The sequence below is a fragment of the Entamoeba histolytica genome, genomic scaffold (assembly GCF_000208925.1).
Source record: "Entamoeba histolytica HM-1:IMSS scf_1104750518365 genomic scaffold, whole genome shotgun sequence".
Lineage (NCBI taxonomy): Eukaryota > Evosea > Mastigamoebida > Endamoebidae > Entamoeba > Entamoeba histolytica.
The window spans coordinates 12,110-32,016 of record NW_001914918.1 but is presented as its reverse complement, the minus strand read 5'-3'; the positions used below and the strand labels follow the sequence as shown (position 1 = coordinate 32,016).

The 19,907-nt window shown below is 24.6% G+C and overlaps 7 protein-coding genes across 7 annotated transcripts, besides 1 other annotated feature; 4 read left to right on the top strand and 3 right to left on the bottom strand.

Annotated features, from left to right (window-relative positions):
- Nucleotides 1–12: 12 nt before the first annotated feature.
- On the top strand, nucleotides 13–1,691 carry EHI_135050 (uncharacterized protein; the record flags this gene model as incomplete). The annotated part of the gene is made up of 4 exons (XM_001913631.1): nucleotides 13–609; nucleotides 669–1,094; nucleotides 1,148–1,502; nucleotides 1,567–1,691. The coding sequence occupies 4 exons, from the start codon at nucleotides 13–15 to the stop codon at nucleotides 1,689–1,691; spliced, it is 1,503 nt and encodes a 500-aa protein (XP_001913666.1).
- Nucleotides 1,692–1,737: 46 nt separating this feature from the next.
- Nucleotides 1,738–2,871, bottom strand: EHI_135040 (WD domain containing protein; the record flags this gene model as incomplete). The annotated part of the gene is made up of 1 exon (XM_646570.1): nucleotides 1,738–2,871. The coding sequence occupies one exon, from the start codon at nucleotides 2,869–2,871 to the stop codon at nucleotides 1,738–1,740; it is 1,134 nt and encodes a 377-aa protein (XP_651662.1).
- Nucleotides 2,872–6,618: 3,747 nt separating this feature from the next.
- On the top strand, nucleotides 6,619–7,020 carry EHI_135030 (uncharacterized protein; the record flags this gene model as incomplete). The annotated part of the gene is made up of 1 exon (XM_646571.1): nucleotides 6,619–7,020. The coding sequence occupies one exon, from the start codon at nucleotides 6,619–6,621 to the stop codon at nucleotides 7,018–7,020; it is 402 nt and encodes a 133-aa protein (XP_651663.1).
- A 43-nt stretch (nucleotides 7,021–7,063) lies between these two features.
- Nucleotides 7,064–8,113, bottom strand: EHI_135020 (uncharacterized protein; the record flags this gene model as incomplete). Its single annotated transcript, XM_646572.1, has 1 exon — nucleotides 7,064–8,113. The coding sequence occupies one exon, from the start codon at nucleotides 8,111–8,113 to the stop codon at nucleotides 7,064–7,066; it is 1,050 nt and encodes a 349-aa protein (XP_651664.1).
- Nucleotides 8,114–8,271: 158 nt separating this feature from the next.
- EHI_135010 (protein kinase domain containing protein) lies at nucleotides 8,272–14,295 on the bottom strand (the record flags this gene model as incomplete). The annotated part of the gene is made up of 2 exons (XM_646573.1): nucleotides 8,272–13,248; nucleotides 13,309–14,295. 2 exons carry the CDS (start codon nucleotides 14,293–14,295, stop codon nucleotides 8,272–8,274), a joined length of 5,964 nt encoding a protein of 1,987 aa, XP_651665.1.
- A 703-nt stretch (nucleotides 14,296–14,998) lies between these two features.
- Nucleotides 14,999–15,748, top strand: EHI_135000 (uncharacterized protein; the record flags this gene model as incomplete). Its single annotated transcript, XM_646574.1, has 1 exon — nucleotides 14,999–15,748. One exon carries the CDS (start codon nucleotides 14,999–15,001, stop codon nucleotides 15,746–15,748), a length of 750 nt encoding a protein of 249 aa, XP_651666.1.
- A 125-nt stretch (nucleotides 15,749–15,873) lies between these two features.
- Nucleotides 15,874–16,241: a repeat region.
- Nucleotides 16,242–16,740: 499 nt separating this feature from the next.
- Nucleotides 16,741–19,866, top strand: EHI_134990 (uncharacterized protein; the record flags this gene model as incomplete). Its single annotated transcript, XM_646575.1, has 1 exon — nucleotides 16,741–19,866. One exon carries the CDS (start codon nucleotides 16,741–16,743, stop codon nucleotides 19,864–19,866), a length of 3,126 nt encoding a protein of 1,041 aa, XP_651667.1.
- Nucleotides 19,867–19,907: the final 41 nt, after the last annotated feature.

Sequence of the window (19,907 nt, the reverse complement as noted above, 5' to 3'; positions counted from 1 at the left end):
ATTGTTCAAAAGATGCCAAATGGAGTCATTATTGATGAATTAGGAAGTATTTGGAAAATTACTTTATGTGTTGTTTGGATTATTTGTTTAATTATTGGTATATTCTTTTCTTTTGGCCAAATACTTGAAATTGGAATTATATCCAATTCAACTACATTCAATGTTGGTTCTTCGTTTAATGGAGATGATACTGTTGCTTTTGTTTCTTTTGTTGGTAATGAAAAAAAGATAGAAGGAATTGTTGATTCATTCAATGGTATGAATATTGTTAATAAAATAAAAGAAGATAAGACTGATGAAATTGAAAATGAATTGAGTTCTATTGGATTAAAGTCATCTCTTATTTCTTTAGAAGAGGATGAAACTAGTTCTTCATTAAGTGAAGGAGATACATATTATTTCTTTGATGTAGAACTTTTAATAAAAACATACAACCAGTTTCAAGCAACAACTTGTAAGCCATATGTCAAAACTGATTTAAACCATCAATCAGTAGATAAAATAACAATTAGTGGAAATGCTACTTTTTGGTGGCTAGATCATCCTGAGTTGAATTCTTTTGATAACATTAATAAACCAGTCAAATTTGAAACACAATGTTCATTCACTGTTTGTTTTTATTAAATTAAACTAAATTAATATCTATGTTAAAATATTTATTCAAATAGGGTGGAGAGTGTAATAGATTTAGTTTTATTTATTTAAGAAATGTCTTCAATTCTTCATATACGTTTATTTTCTTCTTTAAAGTTGGGTTTTATAATACTTTAGTAATGGATTCTAAAAGAGGAATTCCAGGATATTCATTATTCAAAATATCATTTGTTACTTTCCTTGTAATTTTATCAGTTATAGCAACTATACTTTATTCTATTTTATATTTCTTTATGAAGTTATATAAAAATGATGAAGACCATTTTTATATTAATAGTTTTATTATGATTATCTTATTAAATTTTTATAACAATCCATTCAATATTCTTCGATTCTTCTTTAATGCTGATTGGATATCATGCATTGATACTTGTATATATACTATATATCAAATTGTTTTAATTTCATTTATCTTTTTACATATCGACCATTCGAGAAATGTTTGTTGTTAAATTATTTCTTATAAAAGGTTTATGTGTTATTTATAAACTAGCAAGCATTAGGAAAGAAGAATAGTGTTTTAATATGGATATTAAGAGCAACAGGACTTCTTGCATATTTTGTATTTTTCTTATTGTATTTCATTTTATATTATCTTCCATCAAATAAATCACCATTTTCTGTAGTTGATGATACTATGTCTATTGGTCTTATGTTTGGTGCGTTATCAACTTTTATTTGTTTCTTATTATATGGATGGACATTGATTTATATGTTGTTTACTTATTCTGAAATACGATCCCCTCTTTATAAAAACAGAATTTTTTGGTTTAGTATTTTTACTAGTGTAGTTTTAATAGTTACTCTTCTTCACTTGATTTTTGGTCAAGACATGAATTATTTACCTCGTTTGTTATTCTTATAAAATCTTTTTTTGTTGTTAAATGAATAATGATTAATTGTTGTTTATAGCTATTTCTATGATTTGTAGACAGTTATTGTGTAATTTGTATGTTTACACATTAACATTTATTTTCTTTCCAAAAGAAATTTCTAATGATGACGAATATGGTATAACTGCTTATACACAATTTTAATTTTATTTCTCAACAATTCATTATCTTCTTTTTCTAAAAAATTAATTTACATAAAATCCCAAATATTTATTTTACAATCAGATCCTAAAGAAGCATATAATGGATCTTCATGTGATGAAAATCCTGCAGTACTTAACAACCTACCTTCATGTCCATCAAATCTATTTAACACATTCATTTGATAATCTAGTTGTATAAATCCATTTGAAGGATATCCAAGAGCAACAAGTATATATTCTTGTTTTTCCTTATAATCAATAGATACTACTTGTGCATTAGTTTCAACATAACTTCTTTCATTTGTAAGATAATTCCATCTTTCAATTGTCCTATCACGTATCCCTCCCCCTGACAATATTACATTATTTCTATTAATTTCAAAACATAGAGCTTTAACAGCTGATTTGTGGAAATAATCAATATTAATTGGAGTGTTATTGAAACGTATATCATATACATATACAATATGGTTACTTGTTCCAATACAAATAGTATTATCTTTTATTACTAATCCACAGATTTCTCCTTCAAATAATGTTGATGATGTAGGTTTATCAAATGATATTCTTCTGTCAATTAAATTAAGTTTCTTGTCTTTACTTCCAGTTACAATTATATTTTCTCTACAAATGATTCTTCCTATTCTATCATTATGGATTTTTGCTTTATTGGAAACTACATTTTCTTCTAAGTCAATTTGGTATAAAGTCCCATCACAATCACCAAGAATAACTGTTTTTTTTCCTTCTTTCTTTACACAACTCACTGAATATAATTCATAGGTAGGAATTAATTGACAATTCTCATTGGTTATAACATTAACAGCAAACACAGAATTGCTTAGCCCAACAATCAATGAATTTTCAATCCAGTCAATACAATTAAAATAGAATTGATTAACAACTCCTTCAACATATATTTCTTTGTATAATGAATTAGTGGTTATGTGTTTTTTTGTTCGTTTACTTTTTAAACTTAATCCAACCCAATCACCAATATCTCTTCCAATAAAGTCATCACCAATCAATGGATTAATGGAGAGTTTTAACTTTGTTGATTTGTATTTGTAAAGTTCATTTGAGATTTGTTCATTTTCACAAAACCTTTGAAGGGAGTATTGAAATTTATTAATAGGATAAATTTGAATTAATTTATCCAAGTGATGAAAATCACTTTTCATTACTTTATTTTAGGCAACAATTCTTTTATATTTGAAAAGCTATTCGTTAGTTTTAAGAAGATTTTTAAATCTTTCCTTTCAAACAACAAAAAAAAATAAAAATGAAAGGTAAAAACGAAATTAGAAATTATTTTTCAGGAAGTTTTGAAAGGACAGTGTTGTTGAAATTCTTATATTTTGTAACTTTTCTCAATATAAGATGGTGTTTCTGATATTTCACAAGTTGTTGATGAGTTGAGTATTTTAAATTTTTCTTTTTCTGAATGAAGGTTTTGATTCGATAAATGATACAGTGGATGATCAGTTGATAGATTATTTTTGATAGTTTCTATTGCAATCTTGACATACGTTGGTAATATAACTTTATTTATTGATTCAGAATAAGGTATATATGTGGGTGGTTGAATTGGTGAAGATGTCCTGGAAGTAGAAATGTGAGAATTATTTTCAGCAATTTTCTTGTTAGTCTTGTGGTTAAAAATAAAAGTACAACGACCATTATTATTAAACTTATCTGAAGAGACAATTTTGTCAATTGTTTTTTTTTTTGACTAACGACATTACAAAAAAATATATGTAGTACAGTCTTGAATAAATAAATGAAGAGCAAAAGTTGGAATTTCATATGACAATGAATTTCCATTTATATAAACACCAGAAATTAAAGTTGTTTTTATTTTTGATATTATTCTAAAAGTATTAAATGAGACTGGAGTGATAATAATTATATTCTTACTTAAAATATCTGGAGAATAAGAGTGTGTGCAATTCCAAATTATTTGAAGGTTATATTCTTTTTGTTTTATTGTTTTAAATAATTTAGGACAATCACAAATTACGTTTGCTTCGTTTGTTTGAATTAATATCAATTTATCTACGTCAGTTTGAATACCTGAGGGTTCTTTTTCATTGTACTTCCTAAGTGTTGAATGAAAGAGATGAAAAATTACCCAATTTTATCTTGTGGTGGAAAGTCAATAAGAATTTTTGCGTTAAGGAAAGGTTGTTGATTATCTAAGAGAATTAACTCATTAAGTAATTGTTCATTAACTTCTAATTCAAAACCATCTTAACTCAATTCCAATAACACATAAATGATAGAGTCGAGTTACAAAAAATGGAGAAATACACTCTTATCTTCATTTGGAATAAAATCTATTAAGAATGATTTGAAATGTAATTGATAGTATCCTTCTAATTGTTTTGGATATTGACCAGTTTCTTTTGTTGATGAAGAAACAAAGAGAGGAATTCTTTCAATTCGCTTATCTCCATCATATTGAGAATTAACAGTATTTTCTTTTTTGATATAATTTGTCGAAATGTACTAACATAATCAATAGAACTTTCAAATACAAATTTACCGTCACAACTTCTTTCAATAATAGCACACCGTAATTGTGTTTTATCTGTTTAATGGAGATCAATAAGAGAATACAATACTCCATTTTTATAAACAACTCTTATATGATCTAATGCAATATTGAAACAACATTGCATTAATTGAAATTCCTTAACAAAATGAATAGAAAGGAAAGTATCGTTTATTTGCTTCAAATAATTCTTTACTAATGAAACTTATTGAGATGTGTTTGATTTGAGGAATAAGACTTGGAAATAATTGATTTAATTTGGTAAATACATCAAACAATGTTTTCAGATATTCTTTTTGTAATGATTTTGCATCATTTAAATAGTCATAAAGAATATATATCAATAAATAAACAAAAACATCAGGAATATTTTGTGGTTTAGGACAATAAATAAATTTTTCTAATACAAAGAGAACTAATTGTACTACAACCAAAGAAAATGTATTTTCACCATGTTTTGGGATATAATGAGTATATTTACATAAGCCATGTAAAAAGTTGAAGTATAATTACAGTTTTTTATAATTAACTTCTTTGTCTATATCAATTGAGTACATTTTTTGAATGTCAGATAATAATAACAATGTTAGATGATGAATGGTATTAACAGTATAAGTACTATAATTAATATGGAAATTAGATATTTCTGGTGTTATTAGAAGAAATGAAATAAAGAATGTTGTAATAAAATTACAAAGACTAAAGATAAGTTTTCCTCACCTACAAGATCAGTACTTATTAGTTTTCTGATAAATGTACAGAATAATGTGTCTATTTGATCTTCTAAATTAATCATATTTTTTAATTCCATTGTAGAGTAAACATTATAATGAACTAATGAATTATTTAATGTTTTAATAAAACCACGGAAAACCTAAGCATTTAAATACCCTTTTATTCTTTTAACACTTAATGAAGTATTTAATATATTATCAATTGAACTATAGATTAGTTTAAGAGATAATGGTAAACCACTTAATTGATACTTTAATGTTGTTTGAAGATTATCTAAACATGATTTATTTACAAAGAAGTTTAAAGATGAAAGTGATTTTTGAATAGTACTAATTAATAAAGAAATATATTTAGGATTATATTGAGTTAGTGATAATGTTTCTGAAAAGAATGATAATATATTTCCTATAAAAACACAAATAGCTTCTTCATAAATATCATAGTCACATGAAAATAGTGGTGATGAAGCTACTTTTCCATATAAGTATAATATAATATTTCCATCAACAGGTGGTAATGATGTTGAATTAGTGTTACAACTAATTCTACATTAAAGATCATGCATTAATAAACTAATACCTTCTTGAAAAATTAATGTATTTTCTGAAGTTATTGTATTATAATCAATTCTACTTAACCTATAAATAAAGCCAAATTGACTGTAATGTTGGTTGGCTCATTTCAATAATTCTTTCTTTTCCATTATTTTTAATAAAATGAATTGTAGCAACTTCTTGATTTTCTATAAGACTTTGCATATAACTTTCTTGTAGACATAAAGTAGTTTCAATCCATTGTTGAAGTACATCTGTGTTTAATTGCCATTCAATAGAATGGGATATAAATACATGCCATAAATTATTTGAAACACTAGCATTTTTTAATAAATAGAAGTGTAATACGTTAATTAGTCTTTTAAGTAAATAAAAATAATATTTATTTTGTTTGTTTTTGAAATAATTTCTTTTCTGTCAGAATGAAACTATTCAAATACAGTAACAAAGATACCATACACACAACTTAATATCCATTCATTACGTTCTTTTTCCATATTGACTATCAGTTAACTTATAAAATATATCTACTACTATAAGACAATACTCTGCATGACTTTCAATTTCTTTTCTTCACTTTTACAATTAAGAAAAGGGTAATGTTAATTGACCAAGAATTATCATTGAACATTTAACATATGCTTCTCATAAGTATTTTGGGTTATTAATTTCATTTATATCTAACCATTTTCCATACATTTCAACAATTCTTATTATTTCTTTTTCAATCTTACCATAACCATCTGCTAATATTGATAATACCCATATCATTTTCCCTTCACAGTCAATACATTATAAGTCATTTGCTGATTTTAATGAGTTTAATGTTGCTGTCATTATTTTTACTTTTTTGTCTTCATCAAAAAATGAAAGTACATCATAATTCATATTATGTTGATCCAATCCAAGGTTTTCAATTGTTTGAATAAAATCGTTCCATTTTGCCTCATAGAATCGGGTATTTATCTAATAACTACTTAAAAGTTCATTCTTTGAAATTGTTTATTTATTTTATACAGAAGAAAAAGAGAAATTATAAAAACTGTTAATGAAAACACTAAAAAAAAACAATTTAATAGAAAAAGATGAATTTTAATGAAAATACAGAAGAAAAAATCCCTCAAACAGTGATACTAACAGAAGAAGTTAATTTAGGATTTGGTGTATGTAAATGCATTGACTTTCTTAAAACACATGGAGGTGTAGATGATGGAATAAAAGAAGATGATGAAATTGATCTTGATAGAGTGGATGATTTAGGACGAACCATCAAACCATTAGAACAGTACAGAATGATGTGTCACAGATTTCATGGAAAAAATCCAAGCAAAAATAAAATCAAAAGAACAAATAAGTTAAGGGCACAAGACATTCTAAAATTAAGAATGTCATTCCAAGATACTCCATTAGGAATGATTAATACTGCTAAGAAACTTATGGTAGAACAACACAAACCATTTCTTGATGTTAAATTAGAAAAAAAATAATTTCAAATGAATTAATTGAATAGTTTTTGTAATTACTTCATTTTTAATCTTTCAATGCATTCATACGTGATAATAAATCATCAACATCATCACTCCCACAAACTGGGTTTGAATTAGGAATTGGTGCAAAAGTTCCAATTGATTGAAATTGTTGTGATTGTTCCTGGGTTTGATTAAAAGAAGGAAATTTATTGGTATTTTGTTGAATTGGTTGATCAAATGATGGGAATGTATTTTGTTGTGAAACCGTTGGAGTATTGAAGGTTGGGAATTGATTCTGCTGTGGTTGAGTAGGTTCAAATGAAGGGAATTTATTGTCATTACACATACTTGAAAATTGATTCTGTTGTGGTTGAGTAGGTTCAAATGAAGGTAATTTATTATCATTTCCCATAGATGGAAATTGATTTTGTTGAATTTCTTGTTGTTCAAAAGTAGGAAATCTATTATTGTCTTGATTCATAGAAGCAAACCGAGAATAATTATTATTTATATTTTGTTGTTGAGATTGAATAAATTGGTGTTGTTGACAAGAAACAGGGTCAGTTGTTGGAACACCAAAACCTTTTTGGTTTTCAGGTTGAACTTCTTTAGGTTTCAAAGCATCAAGAAGGTTATTAACAATTTTTTCAGAGATGTTGTTCATATTTCGATATTTCTTATATAAACGCTGATCAATAGTATCTTCTGTTGTCTCTGCAATTAACGTAGTTCCAAATTGACCAACAAACATTTTTTTTATATCAGTAAGTTCTTTAATATCTTCAAGTCGTTCAGAAAAAAACACAATACTTCGAATTTCAACATCAAGAGATCGTGGTACTAATCCACATCTTGGTAATGTTGCTGCATGCTGAACTAAAGTATTTATCATTTTAACTAATACCTCATAAATATCAACTAAATACTGATTATAAATCATATCCTTTGCTTCTTTTTTTGCATCAATATTTCGATGTTCTTCAAGCATTATTACAATCACTTTTTTTGATTTGATTAGACATTGTTTTTTTCCAGTAACAAGTGCATTGATCTTACTTGTTGCATTAGCACAAGCAGTGGCGAATCGTTCTTCAGTTAATCTTCTACTCATTTCTTCAATCTTAATTTTAAGTTCGTAATGAAAAAACAGTTTTAACTTTTAAACATTTGCTTAAACTATAATTTAATAAACGTATGTTTTAAATTCTCATATTCGATTGTTTAATATAACAAAAAAAAAATAGAATATTTGAATAACAAAATACAATTTCATTTCTTTTTATCAAGTTTAAATGCTTCACTTCTTATTTTCTGGAAATCAATACATAAAGAAGCAAAGGAAGGTCTATTTGTTGGTTGTTGGTGCCAACATTTGAAAACTAATTTATTAAATTGTGAATAAGGGGTTTTGACATTAGGAAGAGGACGAATTCCATTACAAATTTGATAAAATAATGGTGGAGATTGTTTATTTTTTTCATAAGGATATAACCTATGTGCTATTTCCCATAGAATGATACCAAATGAATATACGTCAGCTTCAGATTTAAACTCTTGGTCTTGAAGTACTTCAGGAGCAATATAAGCGATTTTACTAATATCCTCTTCTCGTTTATCTTTAGTGAATTCGATTTTATTACCAATATAATTTGGTGTTGTTTTACCAAAATCAGCAATTACAGCATATCGTTCTTTAGTGATTGGATTAATTTTTATCATTATGGCACTTGTTCTCAGGTTCCGATGAACCATTTTGATAGAATGTAATTTTTTCATTCCTGTACAAATTTGAATGATAAAATCTAAGTTTGTTTTCCAATCAACAGTACTATTTGAATGAAGATATAGACTGAGATTTTGTTCACAATAATCAACTAATAATGCTAATGGTGTTAAAACAATTCCTTTTAATGCTAAAAAATTAGGATGGTTAACGGTTTTTGCAACATTTGCTTCTCTCATCATTGTAGAAAACACATTACCTAAATATCTAGTACTTCCTCCTTTTTCATTTTTTCCTTCATATGAAAAAGTTTTCATACATACTTGTTCATTATTATACGATGCTTCATACAATATATAATCAGTATCATCTAATAAATGTCGTTTAATTTTTACTTTACTTCCTTCTATCATTAAATTAGAAAAATCTGATTTTAATACTTCTAATTGAATACCAATTGATATATTATTCACTGAAACAATATGTTGTCTGTAACTCCCTCTTGATATGCTTGGTTGACAATTAATAGTATCATTACTGTTTCTTATTGCAATTCTTAAATTTTCAACAAGCATCTCTCCTACATCTGGAATACCTTCTTCTATACAAACTGGACATAAAACACATTCATTTGTTGCTAATTCTTTTGAATAAAATGATAATATTTCTTTAATCTTTTTATTTAACTCTCCAATAAAACTAATACAATACAATGACCGTGTAACACTATTAGCAATAGTTCTGATTTTAATAATTAACCGAGAGTATTCTAATTTAATCATAAGATAATAAATTTGGTCATGGTCTTCAAATTCAACAAATACATATTGTTGGAACATATTAATAATTTTTGAATTACTAACTAAAATTAATACCAAAATATGGTCATATATAATTGGAGGAACATAATTATTTCTAAATGACCATGCATACTCATTATATCCTTTTTCTAATTGTTTAGGCCAAATACGTTCTATGACTTTTGAATTTGCTATAGATAATGTACTGTGTAAACTGAAAGGAACAAAAGGAATACAATCTTTTGGTTCAGGAATAGAATCACCTCTTAATTCAATCCATTGTTGATTTTGTTCAGATATTTTATTATTAATTCTTTGTGTATTTGTGATGCTTTCTTTAGTCATTAAAACTAATTTATGTTGAGATTCCATTGGTTTGTTTAATAATTCTTTTAAAGTTTCTATTCCTCCTTCTTGTTTAAATCCTTCATAATTATTAGTTAAATGAAACTTTTTAAACCATTCGTCAAAGTAAACACATAACATATTATGAAGTTCCATTTTGAATAATATAAAAGAGAATAATGTAATATTCATATTTCCACACCATTGTAATTTAGGATATATATCACTCATCATTCCAATTCCTTTTGTTGAATTTTTATACATTATATCATATATCCTCTCAAATAAATTAGTTTTTAGAATAAATACTTCTTCCATAGAGTCAAAACAAGGTAAAACTTTAAGTAAGTCTGGTGCATTATTTTTAATAATATTTAATACTGAAACACTTGATATAATTGTTCCACTTTGATCTAACTCATCAATAAATCGCGTATGTTTTTCTTTGTTGATTCCAAAAGTTTCAATAATTTTTTCTAATTGAGCTCTATTAACAATTGGTGGATTAATTTCACAATTTAATAATTCTTGGTCAATTTCAAGAAGTTCATATTCTTCATTTTCCCATCTATGTTTAAATTTTTTTATCCATTCAATAAACTTTTCTGCCATTATTCTACTATTCTCTTTTCCTTTTGCAAGATGAAGAAAGTCACATTGTTTAAAAGTATCTTTGACTGTTGATTCAATAAAATCTTTTTCTGATGATTTAATATCAGCAAGTAATAAAACAAATACAGACATTTGTTGTGGTAATACCAAATTAAGATAATACTTCCAATAATAAATAGTTTCAATTTCTTTTGATGTAAATACTATTAAATAACAATCATTCCGTGAAAAATTAAATGATATTGGTGACGAGTCATCATGATATATAAAAGTAAAATAATCTTTTTTATTAAGAGAAGAATTTCCACAAATTTCATCAGTTGAATGAAGAAATATAATACTATTTGTACTATTATTTGTCATAGAAATCCATTCATCAGTTACCATTTTCATAGTTTCAATTCCAAATGATGATGATAATACATGAATCTTACTAATAACAGGAGGCATAAAACAATTAATAACTCCATTTAATAATGGATGAACAACAGGTAATGATTTAATTGAATTATTATTTATATCAAAATGAGTTAATGACGTTAATTGAGTTTGTTTTATAGAAATATATTTCAATAAATTGGTACTTAAATTGAGGTCTTTCAATTGAGTCATTTCATAAAGCCAATAAGGTAATTCTTTAATTTCATTATCAGCTACATCTAATTTAGTTAAATAAGTTAGAAAACTAATTTGAGTAGGTAATGTTTTTTGTTCACATGATTCTAATATGAAATTCTTAAGACTTGTAAGTTGAGGGAGTATAGAAATATTAATACAACTATTTCTTGAAATATCAAGTGTTTCTAATTCTTTAATTTTAGTCAATGAATGTGGTAATTTATTAATACAATTAGTTAATAATAATGTTTTTAAATTTATAGGAAATGTAAATTTATCTAATGCATTTGGTTCAAAGAAAACTTGAGATGATAAATCAAGATATTTTAAGTTAGTTAAACTACTTAATAAAGGAGTAAAGAATATAGATTTGGTTCCACTATTATTTGAAATATCTAAATATGTTAATTGAGTCAATGAATCAAAGAAATGTTTAGGAATACAATTTAACTTACAATTTGATAATATTAATTTTTGTAATGTGGTATATACTTGAAGACATTCTGGAATAATCATTAATGGGTTATTACTAAGATTAATTACTTCAGCCTTAGATACATCTTTAATATAACTTGGTATTTCTGTTAAAGTTCCTCGTTCATGAAGGTCAAAGTTAACAGCAGCAGAGGTATTAAATAAGTCAGTTTGTTTATACGTGTAATTCATCCATCTAAAGAAGAAATATGGACAATGTACTAATGGTAATTCTTTGTTACAATATTTGTGATAAAAGTCACACTCTTCATTAACGAATGAATTATTTACAAAAAATTCTTTATTTGAATATAAATATACAAAAACCCCTTGAGTCGAACTTCCTTCAAATGCAGAAAATCGTCCAGAATTACAGTGCTGATAAAGGAAATGAATGAGTGTTGAATTGAATCCAAATTGATAAGGATAATAATAAATGAATGAATGAACCATTTTTAAGAATACAAGAAAATGAACTGGGTATAGATTATATTGACAAATAGTTTTAAAATATCCGTACTGTACAAATTCTTTAAAAATTAATTCTAAGAATCCTTCAAATGATCTGTAATATTTATCTGTTAATAATTCAATCAATGAAGTATAAATTCCTATTTCTGATGCATTTTTTGTATTTGGAAGAAGAATAATAGATTCTCCATGAGTTAATTTGTTAATAATATTCATAGTAACAGATAAAATAATTTCTTGATATTCAAGTAAATAATTAATATATCCATTGAGTTCTCCTATAGTTTTTTCATTAACGTCATTCATTAATTTAACAACTTTATTATGAAAAGAATCTTGAAGAGTATCACATGTTTTTAATAGTGAAGGATTTGTATTATAAGTTGAATTAACAAAAACAATTTCAGTTGTACATATCGTAGTAAATATTTGTTTAAGTTCATCTGGATATTTTAATTGTGAAGTAGTATGATCTTTACAAAAAATATATTGTAATTTAAAAAGATAAGACCCTGACTTATCTCTATGTATTAATATAGGTGAACGTTTAAATTCATCCATTTCTAAATGTGTTTCATCAATTAATTGATAATGTCTAAAAGTAATTCCTTCAAAACTACATCTATTTCTATCTTTTAAATTATTTTGAACACAAAATAATGAATTTGGTGATTTAATATCTACTCCAAATCTTGTTGCAGTTTTCTCCCAAATATTTTCAAAAATATTTTTGAAATAAAACTGTTCATAATCATCTATTTTCATTGTTTGATTTCTTACTTTATTTGCTATATAAATTAATCGTTCTTTAAATGAGATTACTCGTTGTTCATTTTCCATTGAAAAGAGTAATATTCTATTATCTCTTGAAATAATTTTAATGCAATGAGGACATTGAGATGAATTACTACCATTTCCTGATACAGCACTAGCTTCAAAAATCATTTTCAATGGAACTTGGTTAAAATAATAACATTGTGCCATTGAACCTAATGATTCATTTGATGTTCTCCATATTAATCGATAATTTGTTAAATAAAGTTTTCCTCCAACCCAAGTATTTAAACATTCTTTATTTAATTGTTCTTGATTAAGTATCATATATAATGGAATTTTACTAGGTTGTTCAATATATAAAATTACTTCTCCACCATAAAGACTATCTGATTCAAAAACTCTTTCCAATTTACTTTGAGTTTTTTTCTAAAGAATAAATGGTCTTGTTTAATAAATATTTTTAATAAAAGAGTATAAATAACAAACTGGTATTAACTTATCTATTAAATCAACAAGAAAATAAAATTTAGGAATTTTACTAGAATCACCTTCATAGAAAAAAGAAAACATGGTATGAAGAAATAATTCTTTACAATAATAATAACAACTCTTATCATCAGAAATCATTCTATGAATAAATTTTAATGTACGAAGAAGAATAACTCCATTTTGTTCAAGACTTCCTATAAATTTTCTAACTTCATTCATTAATTGAATTTCATCATTTTTAAGTTGATTATATGCTTCAAATAATTCATGTGCTTTCTTTTCATTTATTAAAATAGGTCGTTTTTTTGCAAAAAATGTTCTAATTGCCATAAAAGCAATTAAATGTGCTTCATCTTTAGGCATTTCATTAAATTGTTTTATTTCATTTACTTCATAACCCTTCATTAATTCAAACATTTTTCTCAAAGCTTTATCTGAATTAACTTTCATAAGTAAAATATGTTTACCAATTTTTGATTTGTTTTCATAATTAATAATATCATTTTGGATAGTAATAGCTTTTTTCTCATTAATCCCTAATTTAATAAGTTTCTCTAATGAAATTCTCTTAATGTCTTTTCCTAATTGTTTTTCTTTTACATATTTTGTCAATTTCTCTTCTCCAAATTTATTAATAAATTCATTTAATTCTATTTCAGTCATTTGAGAATATGGTTTTACTGCTTTTGTTTCCCGTGTTACCTTCTCAATAAATCGAAATGAATTTTCTAATACTAATGGAACCCCATCAAATGTATGTGTCTTTAACCTGAATTGAGGTTTATGAGATTCACTCTTTCTGAGAAATAGTAATGGTTCATGTGACCGTGTTGATTCTATGTCAGTTGTTGTCAATGTCCTTTCAGACAATTGGGGTGGAACACTTCTTGACTCAGGCTTTTGTCCTTTAAATAATTCAAACATTCCATTTTTCTTAGTTTTATGGCGATCTTTAGGCCTGAATGTGGTACTTCCCATGCTCATTGAAAAATTAATTTTTAGTGGTATTTTTTCTTATTTTCTTTGAAAAACAATTCTTATAATAAAACCATCACTTGGCTTTCTTTTTAGAATTTACAATTTCAATTTCATTATTTTTTCTTATGACTCTGTTAAATTCTCTCAATGTTTAATACAACATTCTAACAGAACTTAAAGGCGTTATTATTTGGATTAAAAAAACAGACTATTAAATGAAAGACTATCAAATTTGAAAAGAAATTAAATTCTGTTTAAAAAAATTAAGTTTTAAATGAAATTGGAATTATAATATTTTAAACTAAATACACTTTCAAAAATCAAGAAATAGTTTTGGAATTTAAAGAGAATTATAAAGAGGGGTTGGAAGTCAATAGTATGTATTTATTATATCAAATTAGAATTAAATTTATACTCTTTGATCAAATCTTAATTTATTTTAAACATTATTAAATTCTCTTTACACCAGTACTTAAAAGATGAATTTAATTAAGTCTTAATGAACTAAAACTAATGAAATTAAAAAACGTCGTTGATGGGATTTTTAATTACAAAAAGGGAAAAAAGGAAGGGTAAAATACCTACCAAAAAGAAAATAATAAAAATATAAGTTTTTAACTATTTATAATAGTAAATCAAATATCAGAAAAAGGAATAAGAGAAGAAAAGAAAGGAAAAGGGTTGAAAGTAACTGTATGAAAGTTAATCAATGAGTTTCAACTCTGAGATAGAACCTTACCAATTTGGTATTGAACAAGAAATATATTATAGAAATAAAGAAGATAAAAAATTGAAAAAGAAAAAAGAAATTAATGAGGATGTTGAAGAAATGGCACAAGCACTTTTTATATATTGGAAATCAAAAGAGTTAATGAGGAGTAAAGATATTCAATATGAAGAAGCTAATGAAAAAGCAGAATTATTATGGAAAGATAAAATTGATGATGGAACATTAGAATTATTTAGAAAAGCAGCAGCTGTTCAAATAGTAATGTTAGGAGGTGAGTTTATTGCTCAAAAGAAAAAAAAGATTCAAAAATGTTCATTTGAAAGAAATCGTGCTGAGTGTAATCCTTTTTTATTATTTTGTAAAGATCATAAAGAAAATGTTAGAGAAAAAGGTAGTAGAGGAAAAGGAATGACTACATTATCTAATATGTGGAAAGAACTTCCTGATTCTGAAAAAGAAAAGTATTTGGAAATTGCTAAGCAAAATAAGTCTAAAGAAAGAAGATGTCTTAATAAAGATATTCAAGAACAAGATAATTTAGCTGTTCCTTCAATTCAATCTATTCCTTCAGTTCATGAATATCAACAACTCACTTCTCTTGATTCATTGAATCCTGTTACACAAATAAATAGTATGTCACCATTAACTTCATTAAATCCAATAAATGGTACAATAAATATTCCTTTTGTTCCACCATCAATGAATAGTCCATTTGTTCATGACATGTAAATCTATTTCTCATTTATTTAATAATAGACTTCTTATGGTTAACTAGGTTTTGTTTAACTATTCTTCTATCATTTTCTTTTATCTTTCTTTATATTAAAATTATGAATAATAAAGATTGAATATGAGAAACATTAAACAAACATTAATACAAATTCAAATATTGAATCATCAGCTATTGTCCAGTTATAATGTTGTTTTTGTATAGAAAATCTATTAGTTAATATTACAAAGAATATAATGAGGTGTTATGATGGAATATTATTTTTTGTAATATAAGAAATGATATTTATTAAGATGAAATTAGGAATATATAATGAATATTATCCAAAGAAAATAAAATATTTGGTATGGCTAATACTAAAAGAAAATTAGTTATAACAATATAATGATAATGAAATGTTCATTCGTCATAAAATAAGAAAATAACGTAAGATAAAATTCTATAAAATTACAATAAAAATCAAACAAGAATAAAAAGAGGTATAAACAAAGACAATGATAATTACTAAAAAATCAAAAGAATACGTAGTATATTTGAATTAAATAAGAATAATATTAAAGAAAAACTATTAATACCAAGTTGATTAAATGAATATTATTTACTACTTAAACAAAATATGATTTTGTAAACAAAAATTATGATAATTGCCAGTTTTTTTTGTTATATTAACATATTTTTTTGTTCAAACAACTAAGCTAAATCTCATTAATAATGAAGATATCATCTTGTTTATTCATGTTGAAATGTTAGCATTTAAAATAGAAGTATAGAGTGATGACGTAATATACAATTGAGTAAAATTTTTGTTATTATCTATTTTTAAAAACAAATTAAACTATTTAATATAATAATATTATTAGAGATAGATTTATTTTTAGTATTGAAACCAAAAATAAACAAATTCATTTAAAAAAAATTATGTTATAAAAAACAATAAAAAATATTTATGCAAAAAAAATGAACTTAAATAATTTTGTCAAAAAAGTGGGAGATGGATGAATTATATCAAATAGCATTAAAAAAAAGTAAAGGAAAAATCCTTAATGATGAAGAACAATTGATGGTTAAAGAAATGGTTAAAGAAACACTTAAACCAATTAATATTACAACCCAATTTGACCATTTTATATTTACAAATGAAAAATTAAAAAAAAGTTATTTGCAAAATTTACCAGCACCACACTGTTGTCGTTTTCTTACGGATAGTTATTATATTTGTTCATGTACTGAAAAGATATTATTTATTTGTGAATCATGTAATGAACGTATGGGTATGGACAATCACTATAACCATACTAAAGGAAAAGGAAATATTAATATGATTTGTCAGTGTGGGATAGAACATAAATTAAAAGTATCTGAAACACCAACATTATTAACTGGATCATCTCCAGTTCTTATTCTTCCAACGCATGATGAGTCTATTACTAACAAATCAACGAAAATAGAAAAAGATTCTACGATTTTACTTGTAGGAGAAGATTCAGTAGAAATCAATAAAAGTCAAATTATTTCAACAGAAAATAAGAAAAAGAAAAAAGGAAGTGGGTTTAATACATTAGAACAAAGAATTGAAAAAGATGAACAAAAATTAAAAACATTACATAGAAGTCAACAAAAGAAAGAAGGAATTCAAATACTTTTTAGTAAAGAAAATGCTAAAGAAAAGTTAGAATCATTTAAAGCTTTTAAAGAAAAAATAGGTGAAGAAGAAAAGAGAAATAAAAATGAATTTAAAGAAAGAAAACAAAAACTTAAAGATTTACTTCCATCAAAATATTCAAAAGAAATAAAAGAATTACCAACACAATCAAATAAAGGATATTGTTGTATGCATGGAATTGATAATAATTTTGGTATTAAAATAACAGAAGAAATGGAATACAAAATTAATAATTTTATAATAGAAATAATGGATTGTCTTATTGAAAATAATATGAATGAATGTTACCCTTTATTAGAATATATTAATTCTTTAATGGAAATTCCTATTATTAATGAGTCAATTACTATATTTGTAACAACAACTCCAATTATGTTTAAAAATGGTTTACTTCAACGGTTTTTTTCATATTTTTCAAGTGGAACTAATGTTATTTCATTCTTTTGTGATAAATATTGTGAAATGATAATAAAAAATGAAGAAGAAACTGAACATTTACTTTATCAGTTTTTAATTGAATTAGGACCAGTAATTTTAAATTCATTTACAAATTCAATTATAATATCATTACTTCCACCAGGAATAAAATATGAATTACTTACTAAAATAAGAAAAGGAGTAATAGGATATGAAGATTCATTAAATTCATTTCAAATAAATACAATTGTTGTAAAAGGTGTATTAGAAATATTTAAATTAAGAAGAAACCAAATAACAGTTTTACTAAATTCAAAAGAATCAATAACCCAATATTATAGTATTATTTTTAATTCTATTACAAATGTTTATAAAGCATTAGAAGAATGTTTTGAATATTCAAATATGTATTTTTTATGTGAAGTTATTATGAATAATAGTGAAATATTTGGAACATTTGTAGAGTTATTATATTCTTGTAGTTATTCAATTAATTTTAATACAATGAATCCATTTTCATATATAATTCAATTAAGACTAAAATTATTTGAAGTTCTACGTTATATATTTAAGTCATTAACATGTTATTTAAATCTTTTTAGAATATATATAAAACATTATAGAATAATAAAAACGTATGTTGATCTTGTTTTAAAGAAACATCTTCAAACAGATACACTTGAATTTGATGGAGGAATTATTTTATTTCGATTATACTCATTAATAATTAGAATGTTATTCATTCAAAAATCATCAAAATCAATAACATATAAATTACTAAGTGGATATTTTAAATTACAACATTATTCTTTAGGAGATTTTACTCAAAGAAGATTAATTAATCTTAATAATAATGATATTAATGATTTTGAAGAACAAACACCTATGCATATCGATATTAGATGGCTATTCACTGATTCTTATTTTCAAAAAACTACATTATTAGATTCAGAAAAGAAAAAATTATCAAAAACTTCTTTAATTTTTGCACAAGGAATTCTTCATTCTTATTTATCTATGTTAAAATCTATAAAAAATTGGGATCAATTCTTCTTAAAACAAAAAAAACAAAAAATATTTCTTCCAATACAATATCTTTTAATTTATTCATTTGACCCTTTATTTGGTAAGTCTCTTGACACATTCTTTCTTCAATTAGTATATTCACAATATAACTTTATTCAAGATATGGATTTAATTCAAAAACAAAATATTCATCAATTATTTGGTTTGGATTATGAAATGATGTTAATATTTAATATGATTAATGAAAATAATTATGAACCTTTAAATGATCCTACAATTAAATATCTTACTTGTATTGTAATGATTTATATTGATATTTCTTATGTTAGATATAATATTGTTAATGAACAAGATGTTTCAATATTACAACAACTTAATCCTTCATTAAATAACTATTGTTGGTTTCAAAATGGAAGTGTTGTGTTTAATATGAATGCTTCTTTACCAATTATTAAACTCTCACCAACTGTATTTAATCAAATCCCTTATTTTAATAGATATATTCCAATGATTTATCAAGAAGATTATCATCGTATTTGGGTCCAATTATTTAATGAGTCTTATAAAGGATTTAAAGACCCTTATTCTATTCTTTCATCTCCATTAATAAAATTCCCTTATATTATTGACTCTACAAAAAATCTCATATTTTCACTTATTGCAAAAATAGATACTGAATGGATAATAAATATAGAATCTACTAAAGAATTATTGCTTTTTATAAGAATTCAATGGATTTTCATTCACTTATGTAATTGCAAAAATCCTTATGAACCTAATAAAATTTTGTTATTATTAACTATTATTGAAAAAATAATCAATTTTCAATCTAATCTACTCAATTCTAAAAATATATCTATTCATCTCTCTGATTCTATGGAAATTAATCAACAAAAAATCTTTGACCTCCGATGTCTTAATGAAAACAAATTAATTAATGTGTATATCATTGAAAGCTTATTAAATATCTTCCAATATCTCAAAGAATCTATCTCATCAATAAACTCTTAACTGATATTTATGTTTGAGCTTTCTTTAAAATTAGAGCTCAA